The following is a 17,101-nucleotide window of genomic DNA, read 5'->3' as shown; positions in this document are numbered from 1 at the left end:
ACCAGAGAGAAAGACTGTCATCTCATCAATACTTGTCATCCACTTGACGGCTTGGAGATTAAACTCTCAACAGGCTCTTTTCAAATATTAGTTGAGTGAGTTGAGTTGTCACAAGACAATGTGGAATGGATCCTAGGGCTGCCCCATGTAGGGTTTTAAATGTAGCAACCAGCATATTGAATTGGGCCTAGAAGTTGATAGATAACTGGGGCAGCAACCTTGACGAAAGTATTACCCTGTGCTGGTGGGGTTGTTCTAGCAACAATCTAGTTGCTCCCTTTTGTACAGCTGTAGCTTCTGAGTCATCTTCAAAGGCAGCCCTACGTGGATCACATTAAGGAAGCCCAGCTGAGGGTTGATTAGAGTATAGGTTCTCAGGGGTTATCTCAGGCAGATAGATTTATGAAGCCTTCTTATATGAAGCTGGATGAAGATCTCCATTTTTATGGCTACCACTTGTTCCAGGAAGATTCCTACATCGCAAACCATCTACTCTGGGGGAATTGCAACCCTCTCCAGAGTTACTATGAGGACTGATGTTATTGGGATGCTGAAGACAAAAACAACTCCATCTTGTGGATTTAATTTGAGCTTCTTTCCAGACGTCTTTGACTGAAATAATTGATTTGATTGATGGATCTCAAGGTAGCTTCATCAAAGCTAAAAGAAGTTCTAAAAGATACAAACTTTGTCTGTTTCCACAAGGAAGTTAATTTGGTTTTTTTTTCCTCAATGTGCTCTCACAAGAAGTATTTCATGATTGGATATTTTGGAAGACAAAATCCCAATATCTCTAGAGGATGTCAGTTGAATGAAACTTCAACAGATGGTAGAGTTTTAATTTAACCATAAACACAATTGTGAAGAACCTAGATCTGGCCCAATAGGTATTCTCAGCTGTGTAACCACCTACTGTGGCACCATGAAGGAGATTTAAATTTAATACATCAATCATTTGGGCCAAATAAATCAGCCTCATTTCCTATTTTGTCCTTAAATTGTCAGGTAAAAAGTGGTGTTGCTTTATTAGCATAGGAAGGAAACAGCAAAACGTAATATACCGCAGTTGTTATGTCCGCTCCTCCTGTTTAGTGTTAACTCCAGCAACTACCAAGTGCACTTGTAGGTTAAGAACACTGCAAGCTTTATATAGATTTAAGATTATAGATTTAAAGGTTTTGTCCATACTGATCTAATCTGTGGGTGTTGATGAAGGATTATATAAACATTTATCAACAATGGATACATTTTATCAATCTGTTAAAAATTGTATAGTGCCTGCATGATAAAAGGGTGATTATACCCTGGATTGCGTAGAACAAGGGTGTCAAACTCAAGCCCGCGGGCCAGTCCCCGCCCATGGGGTGCTTAGATCTGGCCCATGGGGCCACCCTGGAAACCATGAAGGACCAGCCCCTGGCAGAGCGCTCAGGCCTCCACAGGCGCCCGCCCCGACATGAGTAACATCGAACTGGCCAAGCCCACCCTGCCCTCCTGAGGTCAAACACAACCTTGATGCGGCCCTCAAATGAAATCTAGTTTGATATTCCTGCTGTAAAGATAAGCAGAATCAGATGAACTGTCTTCTTTAGTGCCTGGAACGAAACTTAAGAAAATGCTGCAAAATCAGTCAAAAGTATTTTTATTTTATTTATTTTTAAATTTTGTTTGCTATCCTCGCTACAAGGTGACTCTTGCTGGCTTACAACATTATTCTTAAACAGCTGGATCTCTTGTAAAAAGAGTAAATTAATGATAAATTAACAAATGGAATATGTTTTAAGTCTGGTTTTTCAACCACAAATGTTTCATGAAATGCAAGTTTGAGGGCAGTGGGAGCCAGTCTGTTCTTTATTGCACCTGAGAGCTAATTTGATCTTATGTCCAACTTTAGTCCTTTGGGGAGTGATTGTTCACATTAAAATCATTCTAACAACTGTTGCTGTCTCCTAATGTACAAAGGATGTATCTTCTAAAGAAAATTTATCCCTATATTTTCTAATTATTTTTTACTGAAAATAACAAAAGCTTCAAATCGTTAATGCTGCCTTGGTGGTGAAATGAAGAATGTGCTGCCTGTTTTTGCTTTAAATCCAAAAAATAAGTTTTATATTGAATTTTCTTGTATGTTGCATCCTATTGTTTATAACCTGGAAGGCTGGAAATATAATTTCCTGTAGTGTTTCCAGACTGATATATAGAAAGACCTTTCAAATGCCTATTTGTTGGGTGTGTTCCTTGAACAATATTTTTCATAGAAGTGATAGGAATATAAATTTTCTCTTGAATTTTGTGTGATGGTGGCATTGATACTCAAGAATCTGACATTGAGAAACAGTTTGGGAGGTGCTTTACTCGGAAGTATCCAGGATTATATGAGGGACGCAGTGGCTCAGTGGCTAAGACGGCGAGCTTGTTGATCAGAAAGGTTGGCAGTTCGGTGGTTCAAATCCCTAGTGCCGCGTAACGGAGTGAGCTCCCATTACGTGTCCCAGCTTTTGCCAACCTAGCAGTTCGAAAGCATGTAAAATGCAAGTAGAAAAAAATAGGATCACCTTTGGTGGGAAGGTAACAGCATTCCATGCACCTTCGATGTTTAATCATGCCGGCCAAATGACCACAGAGACATCTTCGGACAGTGCTGGCTCTTCAGCTTTGAAATGGAGATTGGCACTCTCTCTAGAGCCTTTATTTTTACCTTTATCCAGGATTGTATCTGGAAATTTGCTAGACATTCCAAAAAATAACAAACATGTTAAAAACTATTTCACTACCTCCATGATGGCGAACCTATGGCATGCGTGCCACAGGTGGCACGCAGAGCCATATCTGCCGGCACACGAGCTGTCAGCTCCAGCACGCATACTCGCACCAGCCAGCTGATTTTTGGCCTTCTGGAGGACTGGTGGAGGCTTTTTTTCCCTCCCCAGGTTTCAGGAATGCCTCCAGAGCCTGGGGAGGATGAAAACGGCCTCCTCCGGCCTCCCAGAGGAAATACCAAGCTCAGCTTGGAGGCCAGCAGTGTGGTGCACCTGGGGGAGGTGGGTTGTGTGCACATGCGCATGTGGGGGCGTGCTTTGCATTTTGGTTGCCGGCACGCGCATGTGCTATCGTGTGCGTTCGTGCGCTCGCATTTTTGGCATCCAACAACAAAAAGATTAGCCATCACTGCCCTACCTTATAATCTTTTCCTTATGTTAAATTAAACACATGTGTTATTCTGCATATGATTAAACAAGCAGCATTTTTTCTCTAAAGCTTCTTTGTTATACCAGAGATGTACTAGTTGTCGGTGCTGTTCTTCCCCTTCCTCTCCTTCTCCCTCTCCTCCTTTTCCCCTCCTCCCCCCCTCTCCTCCTTCTCCTTCTCCTCTATTTTAGGAAGTGTCAGGGGCATAACTTGTCTGAGGTAGAAATGTGAATATAGTCCAGCTTGGTTAATACTAGGAAAAAGAAATCTCTATGAAATACCAGTTTTAAATTCAACTTTTCAAGGCTCATTATTAGAATAGTTTATGAACACACAGGAATGAATTAATCTCAACCTCTTTATATATTACTAGAATTGTGCATGTAAGGATATTGAATATTTGTGGTTGATCACTAAACATTGTGGCATTGTTTGGAAGAACTTTGGTGTGATTTATTATTAGGATCAAAGAGAACAGCACATATTTTTGTTTCAGTTAACATTCTTTTTTAAATTGTGTCTTTCATCGATTACTGAATCTTCTGATCAGAAGTGTTCTTTCAATAATAATTGTTAAATTGTCTAAAAGAATTTTTAAATTCTGGCAATAAAGCAGTGCTAATAGTTGAGTCCTTTTTCACATCTTAATTAGTTTTTTACACTCTGGAATCTTTATTTTCTAGAAGAATTCTACATTCATCACATCTTGGACAAATGTGTTCTTTCTCACCCTCTCCCACATATTAAAAAGAAATTGCATACTTAATTGATTAAGAATTATGATTTTAAATGTTAAAAGTGTTAGTTCTATAATACTTCTTATACTAAGTCCCTCCCATCCTGTGGCTTGCTTATATTGCTAGCATCTGAGCACAAGCTTTTTATTTGTACAATTTTAATATACAGTGGTTCCATTTTAATAAAGACAGAAATTATACAGTGATAAAATATATTAGGAGTGGTTGCACAGCCATGTTTTCTGGTTTTTCTGTTTACTTTGATGCTTTAAGTACAAATGGATAGACTGATAATAGACGTGCTACTGGTTTTCAATTTTAGCTTATTTACGTATGGAAACCTTAGCCATTTTTTAATTAATGTTATCTGCTCACATACTATATGAATTAGGAACAAAGGGACAATGTACACAGCATATTTTCTCCGAATCCAGTTCATAAGAAATCTCATATATCCATTATGCAATCCTGAAGTTCTGATAATGTTGTGATTTTCCCTAGAGTAGTAAAAGTAAACATGTTACATTTTATTTTTATTTGCAGATTTATAAAAAATAACCCACAATTATAATTTTTTGATCCTCTGAACATTTTATACTTTTAATTCCTGAACCCTTGTTGAAAGTTCAGAAATACAACCTCTATCTCAAACGGATTAGTATTTTTCTGGCATGATTGTTATAAATATGTTTGATACGATATGATACAAGATGTGGTGTGATGTGATATAATGTGATTGCTTAATTTTTCTTATTTAAGAAAATTATATTCAGCTAATTTAACCAATGGTTATTAGGTAAGACTATTGTAACTTTGTTTTACTTAAAATCCCAATTTTAAATCCAAACTGCAAACTCTGTTATTAACTGGCTATTACTGATAAATAATATGATCTTTAATTAAAGATAAATTAAAAGTGTATGTGGCAAGGATAAGGAGAGAAGAAAAAGTGGGTTTGTGGAACATAGTAACTAATGTTCTACTTTGTAATCCTTTGCCCATGGTAGAGAAGCTCATACTATACTTGTGAAAAAAAATCTTAGTTTGACATAAGCATTTATATATGGTACTATTTCTTGTAACAGTTTCACCAGAATAAAATATATGTAGCTCAGGGTTGAACTCTGGAATCCTTGCTGCTCCCTGAGTCATAGTTATTTACTAGCAGTTATTTCATTTCCCAACCAGATAGCACCATGGACCTCATGAACCTCTCCTCGCTGCCTACTTTTGGTTTGATGGAGAAATATGCAAATATTCTAAGTACTAGTTGTCACTTTGATGGCTTGGGACCAAGTTTACTCAAGGGAATATATCACCCCAGTTGTTTCTACCCAACCTATCAGGCAGGATGGGAATGCTTTGGATCCCTTCCATTAAATAACATAGTTGACAAGGCCTACAAGAAGTGTTTTTTTCCTGTTGTAGCACCCATCTTTTGGACATTTCTCCCTCTAGGAAATAGGATGGCTCCCACCACCCTGTTAGCTTTTCTAAGTCCAGGCCTCAGGGCCTGACTATGGTGAAACAAACAAAAGTTATGATATTTATGTGGTTTCTTGGCTTAACATTTAGCGACAGGAGATAACAGTTGTATCCCTTCTCAATCCCCAGCTCGTCACCTGACCAATGTTAATCTGGTTTCTCAGAAACTGATGATTTGGGGTAAAGCTAAGCGGTTAATTCCAATGTGGTCTCTGGCTTCTTCCATGCCACAGAATAGCTGGAATAATTCTCCTGTAGTGATGAATGTTTATAACCCTATTATGCAATACTGTATTTGTTAACTGTTATTTGTTATTCTTAGTTTTTTAAGTTTGTTAATTCTTAGGCTTGGGTTTATAGATACCATTTACATCAGCAATGCTTTTCCTGTTGCCCTTTTTTTATTTAAATGAAATGATTGATTCTGAATAGTATAACAGAAAGTTTTGATGGGACATGTTTTCCTTGGAAGGTTTTCTGCAAAGGCTATAATTTTGGCTCGGACCCGCATATGTTTTATGTTCAAAGCAATCTAGGCATAATATTCTGCCACTGCAGCACAGTAGTGTTTCTCTAGCGTGCAGTGTTATCTTTGCCAAATTGCTAACTTGCTTTGCTATCTTGCTCCCTGTTTTGGTTTTCCCACAATCAAATTATCTGTCATAGAACTAGGATAAACATTTGTTCTTTGTCTTCGGTAACTTGTTCTGAGCTTTAAATAGCAGAAATGCCACTAACTTGAATAATTTATTTAAAAGATGTTATACTCTAAACCGATTGACTGTGTTTGTCATGCAGAATGCATACGTTCTTGCCTTCTGTAATGGATCACTGATGCTGGTGTTTTGATTTCTCACTGAACTGGGGCAGTGAGTTGGGATATACTTTCTGAAATGAAGGTCATCCAAAAAACTAATCTTCTCACTTGGCAGTTCTGCAGCCCTTGAAAAAGACTAGGGCAAAGAACTCATTCTGATAAGTCAACAAGCAGAGACATGATGAAATAAAAAATGCTGGGGGAAGGGTGTGTGAGTTAAAGGTACTTCATACATGATACTTGATCTATACAGGTAGAAAATTGCACTATTTTTTATGCTGTAAGATACACATCGTTATTTGTCTATAGTTTAGAGCAGCTGCCAATCAGATTAGAAATATTGATAATATAAATCAGATTTAAATGTATATAGGCTCTATAAATAACATTTGTTCATAAAAGACTGGTATAATGTATGTGCTTATGTTTCAAGAGTTTTAAGTAGATAATGGTATCACTGAAGAAAGAAGAGTTTGTTTCCTGTATAAGGACCATGATGGTTGGTATGAATGGGAGAATCGGAGAAATGGTGTAAAAAATGTTGAAGTGAAAGAAATAATGAATAAATGAGAATTAGTAGATTAAAATATAGAATATAAGGTTCTGTTTTTGAACCCAATAAAGCAGCCCAAAGAGTCAATGCCTCTTTCAAAACTTAAATACATGATGATGATGATGATGATGATGATTCTAAAGCCTCAATTTCTCAAACAAGTGAATGTTCCTTTTTTTAGATCCTTCAAGTGAATTTCTTCTCTCACTTCTTTTGTTCCAATAGGACGATAGTGATGGAATTCCGTGGTCAGAAGAGAGGGTGGTACGAAAAGTCCTTTATTTATCCCTAAAGGAATTCAAGAATGCACAGAAGAGGCAGCATGATGGCATTAATGGGAGTCTCAAAGGGGTAAATGGTAAGTCTGTTCTTGGGAAAAGGGGTTTTGCTGGTTCATTATTTTAGAGTTACATTAGGCAAGTATTCTTGTTTCTGGTCTTTATCTTTTACTGTTGTAGATAGACTTTTTCACAGCTTTCTGCAGCGCTGTGTTTTGAGGAAGAAGAAATGCTGTGAATATTTATTATTATTATTATTCTCCTTTTCCTCCTCTTCTTTCCTCTAATAGTGTTTCTTGATCTTGGCCATTTTAAGATGTGAACTTCAATGCCCAGAATTTCCCAGCCAGCAAGTTGAAGTCTACACATTTTAAAATTGCCAACACTGATTTAATAGATAAATTGTTTTTTTTACCCTAAACAAGGTACTGTTGCACAATTAATTAAAGGAAGACATTATATGCCAAATCTAGGAAGCACATTATGAGGAGAATTTTAGAACACATTTGTCTATTTAGAAACCCAGGAGCAGTTGAGTGGCTGTGATAAAAACATTTTTCATTGCACAGGCAATGATAGATGACTGATGTCTGAGGTGGCGCTCTGACCATCTTAGTAACTTAAAATGTCTTCAAGTGCTGACTGCAATTGAGCATTATGTAAATGTTCCAAAGTGCTTCTTTCCTATAAGGTGAAAGCTCAGTTCAGTAGTTAAATGGAAAATGCACTCTTTATTGAAGGTTATGTAGCTTCAATTTAAGTGTTTTGGGCTGAATTGCATCAGATCATCTGCAGGATCCAACATCTGATAAATATTTGTGTTTTGTTTTGTTTATTTGTATCCTGCCTTTATTACTTTTATAAATAACTTTAGGCGGTGAACAAATCCAATACACCTTCTTCCTCCTATTTTCCCCACAGCAACCCTGTGCAGTGAGTTGACCTGAGACAGGATGACTGGCCCAAGGTCACCCAGCTGGCCTTTATGGCTAGACATAAACTCTCTCTGATTTCTCTGTCAGATAATAATGTGAAACATCAGTTTGTAATATCTTCATATTTTAGCAGTTAACCACTGCTTTCCAAGGCAAGTCACAGAGCATGACTAAGACAGCATCTGGTTTCTCCCAGAGTAGATTTGACCCAGTTTTCTCTCAGAAATTCTCATACACAAATATATCAACTACAGTATTTCTGCCCAAAATAAAATCAAATTTGCTGCTGTAAGTCACGGTATGCAGCTTGGGCGGAGTCTGTGTGTGTGCATGTGCTTGTGTGTGTGTGTCTGCCTGCCTGTGTGCCTTCCTGTCTCTGTCTGTCTGTCTGTCTTGGTTCTTCTATTTGCAGAATGTATTGATGTTTTGAGCCAGTTTGATGTAGTGATTAAAGGCACTGGACTAAAAATCAAGAGACTGATGTGTGTCTTGGACACAAAGACAGCTAAGTAATTTTGGACCAATCATTCTCAAGGTTGGAAGAAGTCAATGGCAATCCACTTTCAAAAATAAGAAAAGTGCATGGACTTGGCCAAGCAGTTTCCAGGAGTCTGGAATAATTCATTGGCCCCCTCGCACACACACACACACACACGCACACACACACAGTTTATTTTAGATCCCCATACATAGTATTGCACTTACATCCTGAACTGTTGCATGAGTTTGTGAGTGTGATGACCAATAACTGATGCGTTGGACTTCCGCTCCAATAATTCCTGGCTGTCATGATATGAAAGACAAAATCTAAATGAATATGGAAGATACTGCTTTAATTGATGCATCCATTCATCACATATTTGCTTTACTGTGGATTTGTTTGTTCCCTTGAGAGATTCCAAGAGTATAAAAGGAATTGGTAACTTTTGAATGGTTCAAACATTTTGGAGGGCATAGGTAGCATTGTTGTGCAACAGTACCATCACCTGAAAAAGTGTGGCTAAATTTGGGAAGAAGTTTTAAGTTACAGAATGTGAGTCTGAGGCAAACTATTACCATTCTGATTCTTAAATCTCACCAAATTTGAAACATGCCTTTAAATTATACTACCCAAATTGAGCTGCTTTTTTGTCAGCCCTATCTTTCTGAAATGTGGAGCCATAAAAAGAGTCCTGGGACATTGCAAGTTGCCCTCCCCGGTATATAGTTCTTATTTCATACTTGTTACAGTTGTGATATTTATCTGTAAATGAAATAATTTAAAAAATGTTTCTGTGTAATGATAAGGAAACATCTGTGGCCTTTTACAGGAAACTTCCTAATCTTGGGAAGCAGGATAACATATCAGTAAATCTTGGTGGATTATGTTAGATTTTTCAATGCTAGTATTTCTTCTATGGTATTAATACACATAGAATTTGCAACCGTGATGATCAGTTTTTCAGAGGCCCCTTTATAGGAGTGAATCTCATTCCCATGAGACATAGCTTGCTTTCTAATGTTGCTTTAGACATGAAATAGATGGCTGTAAAAATGAAATACAGTCTCTAAGTATCCTTGGCTTTTATTCATAAGGTCATATTTTGTATCTTCCCAGCAAAGTAGCTCATAAAAGAAATCCATTTTCCTCAAAAACAAAAACTGATTTTGTGTGTTAACACAACACCACTTTACTTAAACAACAGGGTATCTAAATGTCACATATATAGGATTATATTTATGTTCTTATTTTACGAGCATTTTAGGTTCATTATATACATCAATCCAAGCTATGGGTTGAACTAACCACAGTTAAAAAGTCAGATATACCATGTTTTAAAAATACTTGCCTGTTGTTGTGTTTTTTTTTTATTTATTGTGTTCAACAATTACTGTGGTAAATTCAGTGGCATCTGGAAGTAGAGTTGTGGCATTAACTATATATTGTTAATTAAAAACATCATACCAACATAATGGTTTGCAATCATTTCAAGGCATGGTCTGGAGTCTGGACATAGTTGAACTGCTTTGGCGTCTGCCTGGCTGCTTCTGTATGCTATGCTGAGGTCCTAAAATTATAGATCTGAAGAGATTGACCCATCCAGTTCTATGTAATTTGAGGGAAAAACAATTGTGTATTGCTTATGAATCCTTATTGGGCAAACATTTACTGCTGTGCAATATCACTAGATGGCATGATCTGCAGCTGACATGATGTATTTGCTAAATAACTTTGTTCACCAATGCGTTATGCCCCTGGTGGACACATAGAGAAGGAAGAACAAGCCATTTCAGAATGGAAGGTAGTGTAGCTAAGGTGTTAGCAAATTATTTTTGATATGTGGGTCAGGTTCTTACCACTTCCAGAATCTTTACCATCGTTTGACCCATTTTCTTTCTCAGAAAAGGTCTGAGACTAGAATTGCAGTAATAAAAATGCAAATATGTGAGGTCCATACCATTTTAAATCACTCCTGAATGTTTCCACATAGAAGATAAAGCAAGTGAGAGAAAAAAGAAGATGCAGCAAGAATTATTGATTGGAATATTATATCTGCATGGCTACTGTTAAAATCGTTACAACTCTTTGTGAGAGTCTTGTTGGGTTATTTATGTATTAATATATTATTTCAAAATTTTATATTGCTGCCTATCCTACATATGAACTCTGGACACCTAAAAACAATCAACAAAAGCAATATAATGTATATAATATATACATTTTTAAAAATCAGAATTAAAATATCCATACTGCAAGCCAAAACTTTATTTAACCGGCTCAGCCATGGAAATCGCACATTTCCTGGGCTCATCTTTCATCCTGGCCTAGCATCTGAGGCAAAAAAGATCTTCCCAGCCTCCCAGAAGCCAGGAAGGTTGGGTTCCTCCTGATCTCAGGAGAAGACAGGACTTCTTGGTCCCACAAGAGGGCATTTTTGCCTGGAGCATATAGACCCTTTAAGACTTGGTGGGGCAGATAGAGACCCTCAGAGATAGACAGTTTGCAAGTAACATGGCCCTGTGCTAAGCTGAGCTTTAAAGATAAGAACCAGCTCCTTGAATTGCAACATGCAGCATAATGGAGCCAATGCAGCTCACACAACAGCAGTGTAAACTAGGCAAATCTCAGTACATCCTAACTTCATTCACTGCTGCATTGTGGACTTGTTGAAGTGTCCAGGTGTTTTTCAAGGACATCTCCCCCCCCCCGCCCCCTGACACATACATAGAGCACATTAAAATAGTTCATTCGGGATGCAATTAAGGCGTGAAAGCAATGAGCAGGGCCTCCTGGTCCAGAACTGGTTGCAACTAGTATACAAGAGAAATTTGTGGAAAAGTATTCCTATCTATAGTTGACACCCGCGCTTTGAGCAGGATTTGTGAGACCTGGAGGTCTTTCAGATTGCTCACAAACTCTGTGGAGGATGGAATGCTAGCTTGTCAAGAGTTAAATATGAAAAATCTCCAGATGCAGGACATCTCCAAACCCAAAGGCATACAGCATTGAATTGCAGCCTCTTATTCATGTTGGAGGCCTGTTGGGATTCTTTCGGCCGAATTCTACCCGATCTAGAGCAGCTTAACAAAACTACTCCTTGTCATGGGCTCGTTTTGGGTTTGAAAAACAGTAAAATTTCTGTTTCCTGCACATCCCTAATTTATAGTAACAGAGTGAATTCTTATGAGATTGGCAGATGATTGTTGAAACATAGAGGAACTGAAGAAAAAGAAGGCATGTGAAAGAAGTGGGAGGAGAGGATAAAATTCATTGTTGCATGGGCTGGCCAGAAACTATATACCAGAACAATGGAATATAGTAGGAGTCTCCAAACTTGGCAATTTAAGACTTATGAACTTCAACTCCCAGAATTCCTCAGCCAGAATTTCACAAGTCTTAACGTTGCCAAGTTATTGCAATATACCCTCCTTCAAAGCATAGCATCTACTGTACTATTTCATTAGAAAAATATGTTGTGCCCTTTTTTTTAATAGAAAAGTAAATTTGCACTCCTTTTTTAGCCAACATGCAACATATCCCTAACCTATCTGAATGCTTTGGTCTCAAAGTATGTTTGGGATGATTATGGCTTGGATAGGTTGCTTTAGTCTTGTGATACCACAGCTCTTATTGCTGCAAAGAATTTCAAAACTCAGGGTAGATTGGTGGAAGAGCAGAATTTAGCCTTCAGGGCAGGGGTGGGTTCCGGCAGGCACTACTGCCGGTTCACTCGTGGGCGTGCTTGATGCGTGCTGCGCACACATGCACAGTGCAATAAAAATTGTTCTGCACATGTGCAGAAGCGAAAAACAATATGGTGGCGCCTATAGCATCAACTGGAGAACCAGTTTGGGGGTATGGCAGGCCTGGGTCGCAGGCTGCCAAATCACTACCAGCCGAACCAGGCCGAACCGGTAGGAACCCACCACTGCTTCAGGGGTAGCACTTGAGTGCCCTGTGAGGAAATGGAATGCAGCCAAAAGCAGGAAGAAAATAAAGAGAAGCGAATAAACTAATTTAGCCAGTGTGATCAGGCTTCATGGAGGTTTATTTATAAAAATAGCACTCATAGAAGGAAAATTTGAAGCAGAAAATTATTACTTTTTGAATGTTGTTGTTGTGTTGCACATTTATAAAATGTGAAATTGTGAACAACAATTTCAAAATTCTAAACTTCAATATGTTTGTAGACAATGAACAGAATCTGGTTTTCCCCATTGACTTGTTGCTTGTTGAAAACTGGTGGTCACATGATCCCGGGACTTTGCAACTGTCATAAATACATATCAGTTCCAAGTCCACAAATTTTGATCACATAACTATGGGGATGCTACAATGGTCGTAAGCATGAAAACCAGTCATAAGTCACTTTTTCCAGTGCTGTTGTAACTTTGAATGGTCACTAAACAAATGGTTGTAAGTCAAGGATAACCTGTATTGTAACATCAAATATAAGCATGAGTTCACTGCAAGGAATAAACCAACTGATGTACAGCAAGGCTGCAGTTATAACCAAATACCTAGGACAGTGATTGCTAACCTTTTTCCCATCGTATGCCAAAAATGGGGGAAGCACGGGGGGGGGGCGTGCATGGGCGTGCCCACACCCATAATTCTATGCGCATGTGACCCCCTCCTCCCCCGAATGGGCCATTCCCAAACTCCCAGGTTGCCCTTAGGGCCGTTTTTCGCCCTCCGGAGGGAGAAAAACAGCCCAACGCACAAACCGGAGGCTTCTCTGAAGCTTCCAGAGGGAGAAAAATGGCGCAGTGTGCAAATTGTAAATCCGTTCCCGAACTTCTGGTTTGCACATTGGGTTGTTTTTCGCCCTGCAGAGGCTTCAGGGAAGCCTCTGGAGGGCGAAAGACAATCGAAAATGAAGGCCAAAGTGAGCTGGCCAGCACGCACATGCACACTGGAGCTGACAGGGCAATACCTCGCGTGCCCTAATAAATGGCTTCGCAAGCCACCTGTGGTATGCGTGCCATAGATTCGCCACACGGACTTAGGATGTAAATTCAGCTAACAAGAAAAAAAAGCCAAATGATGCATTACCAAAATAGAAGAGCAGATTGGAAAATAATACTAGCATGCTAATAAGTTCAGAGGCAAACATGCTAAAAGAAAAGGAGCTGAAGAACAAGAAAATCATTTGTATTTGGATTTGTAAGGTAAGGATGAGCAATGCATAGTTAAGTAGAACAAAAATCTATCTTCTTGTATGATAGAAAAATAACAAAGAATAACAAAGAAAGAATGCTTCATGGATAGAATTGAACCTTATTTATTTCATTAATATTCTAAATTATGGACATAGCATTTATTTTTGGCCTCTTAAGGTAAAAACCTTCCCAAAGTGTCTTGTGATATGTAACAATTGTGATTTTTTTTTCTTTTGAAGAACATTAATAAAACCCTTAAATCTAATATGGTGTTGGATTAAAATTGAAGAGGCCTTTAATTCAAATCTAACTTCAACTGTGAAAGTTTGCTTGGAGACTTTGAACCAAGCATTGGCTCTTAGCCCAGATCATTTGCGGGATCGCATCCTGCCCCATACATCCCTTCGGCCGATCCGCTCTCACAGGGAGGGACTCCTCCGGGTGCCGTCCACTAGGCAGTGCCAGCGGGCGGTGCCCAGGAGCAGGGCCTTCTCTGTGATGGGCCCGACCCTCTGGAATGACCTCCCCCCCGATATCAGAATAACCACCGATCTCTGCTCCTTCCATAAGAAGCTTAAGACCCACCTGTTCAGTTTAGCTGGCCTGGCCTAATCGCAGTTTAGTCCCTCAAGTCTGTATTTTAAATTTTTAGGGGTGGGTTTTTAGGTTGCTTTTAATTTTTATCACTTTGTACAGCCTATTGTTTAATTCGATTTTATGGGAATTTAAGGGTATTTATTTTTGTATACGTTTTTTTATTGAGATGTCTGTACACCGCCCCGAGTCCCTTCGGGGAGAGGGGGCGGTCTATAAATCTAATAAACTTAAACTTAAACATCTCACAGAACTAAGTAAAAAAAATGGAGGTTATGTATATTGTCTTTAACTCCTGGAACAAAGATATATACAGTAGATACCTACAGACACATACATATACACACACATTGCACATTGTATGTGTGTGTGTAAGAGGGAGAGAGAGTATTTATATTCTGCTTGATAGAAATAAAAGGCTTTGGCATATTTCCATTTGTGGAGTCTTATTTGATCTTGTATTACATATTGTTCAGAACAGCCATTCATGATTTCTGGCCGAAGTATGAAGCAACCCTTCAGAGGAATTTAAGGATTTTTTTCCCCTCAGTGTAACACATGCTATGAGGAGGCCTTATACAGAAGTAATACATTAACTAATAATAGGATGCTGACCCTCAGGACTAAGAATTATCTGATAGTAGATTTAATCCTTTGCTTCAGAATAAAAATCAAACACCCCTTCATCCTACCAGCCTTATCCAGATACATTCTATTTCTATAGATATATTGCTTGGATTTCATAGAATATTATAACAATTGGTAATAGAAGAACTAAGATCTGATTTATCTTTAAATTTTATTGTTATATTGCACTTCTGAAAATGCTCAAGGCAATGTACAAAATTGATGCAAAATTTAAAAGGCTTGACTAAAATAACTCTATAATAATGGAGAAATTGGCTGACAGTTCAGTTGCAAAATATTTTTTTCAAATATTTCAATAGAAAATTGAATGGACTAAACTGAAAGTCTAAAGAGTCTCTAATTTACAATCCAAAATGAAATGCTGTAGTAATTAAGAAGTAAACTATATATGCTTCCTTTATGCTCTCACTTTTTCCAGTTGCCACAAAACTATATATGTGTGTCGCATAGATATAACTCTAGAAATTAGAATATAATTTCATTCAAAAAGTACAAATTGAAGTCAGAATAAAAAATAAGCAAAGCTTCCAAATTTTAAAAATAAAAATGGCCATTTATTTATATTGCTTTAGCATTGTTACTGTTTTAGATTCTATTTCATGCCTTAGCTGCTACCTAAGAATCTTTTTAAAATGTAAGAAAAAAGTTATTTAAAGTCAAGCAAATTTAAATGAAATAGAAAGTACTATACATATTAAAAGCTTTTCATAAGATGTCAATTGTAAAACTTATTTAAATTTTAAATTCAAAAGCAAAGTACAGCCTTGAACCTAGGCACAGTATGATACTTTCTATAGGAGTAGATGATTTTCCCTGCTTTTGGTGGATATGTCATTAACAAAAGATTGTTCATCCATCATGTTGGTTCTAATCTATTAAATTAATTGTGAGCTGGAAAGAGCAATCAGAAAAAAGAAAATTGAATGTACCTTAAATGTCAGTCACATTGTTTAAAAGAAAGATCTCTTGAAGTAAAGAGACTGAGAAAAAAGTAGTTTAGTCTAATAAACTGTAACTGTAATAGAAAGTCAATTCTACTTTTGAAAAAGGAGAGTTAATTCAGATATTATCACTGTCATCTATATTTTAAAACATTAGCAGAATTCAAAAACTTTTTACACACATGTGCTAGCTCTATAAAAGGGGTAACTCTGAGCATTCCCAGTTCCATACTTTGAAATGTAATTTCAATAAATGGTTTTAAAGATAACTCGGTATACTTGGGTGTTGTGGCCCAGCCGGTGCCGCTGCCACCAGACTCCGAGAGTGATAGTCCATACGAGTCAGCTCCAGAGGAGATGGGCGATCCTGGACAGGATTCGGAGGCTGAGCAGGGATCCGAGAGTCTGGTCGGCCACCAGGATAGCGCCAGAGGCATGGAGCAGCGGTGAGAGCCAGAGGAGGAGGACTCCCAATGCCCTGCCTTGGAGCAGCGGGGAGGACTCATGTGACAGTGACTCAGAACTTAGCAGGGCATTTCTAGATGCCCGTTTCCGGCGCGCCCAGAGACGCAAGGAGCGTGGGCGTAATTATAGGCAGTAAAGAGCTCTCAGGTGCTGTTTGGGAGACGCCCTTTTTAGGTTATAAAAGGGTTGACTCTGGAGAGGCTCTGCGTAGCAGTCAACAAAGGACTTATGCCAGAAGCTCTAGTCTGGGATCCTGGCAAGCTGGATAGCTGCTTTTGTGTTCTGTCCCTGTGAGTTTTGTCTTGGTGGCTTGCTGCCACAAAACCTCTTGTCTGTTTGTGTAATAAACCTTGTTCCCTTGTACTGTTCCGGAGTGTGCGTGCTGTGTGGGCAACGAAGGAAGGGGGGTCAGAACACTTGGGTACCTTTTCTAACTAGGGAGCATCATGGCTTCATCAACTTTAAATCACCTTTCTGTTCCATATCGTATGTGCCCTACCCAATAATCATATGGTAAAATACCAAAACTCTGAAAGATAAGTTGCATCTTGGTGAGATATTCTAGGAGGCAAAGGTGGCATTAAACAAACTATTACTAGCCCCTATCACTGAATAAAACCAAAGGACTTTGTTGCATAATAAACAATTCAAACTCAAGAAAATCTGGATCAATGTTATAGCTGCCAGTGAAGAAAAGACCAAAGCTTCACCAAGTAGGTTAAAATGTAGATTTTAAGGATGAATTTTAAGAGGTGAAACAGGTGCCCTAAGACTAACTTTTTCTCACGCCTATTTTTTTTTATGGACCTATCCTGG

The 17,101-nt window shown here is 38.3% G+C and overlaps 1 protein-coding gene across 1 annotated transcript in view; it reads left to right on the top strand.

Moving 5' to 3' along the window:
* Positions 1–17,101, top strand: part of JARID2 (jumonji and AT-rich interaction domain containing 2) — a 263,679-nt gene that overhangs the window by 120,905 nt on the left and 125,673 nt on the right. The window contains exon 2 of the mRNA XM_081952279.1: positions 7,007–7,139. Within this exon, the coding sequence (XP_081808405.1) occupies positions 7,007–7,139 (133 nt within the window). The remainder of the gene's footprint in view (positions 1–7,006; positions 7,140–17,101) is intronic.

The sequence above is a fragment of the Natrix helvetica genome, assembly GCF_964273705.1.
Source record: "Natrix helvetica genome assembly, chromosome: 4".
Classification (NCBI taxonomy): domain Eukaryota; kingdom Metazoa; phylum Chordata; class Lepidosauria; order Squamata; family Natricidae; genus Natrix; species Natrix helvetica.
This window is presented reverse-complemented; position numbering and strand designations above follow the sequence as displayed.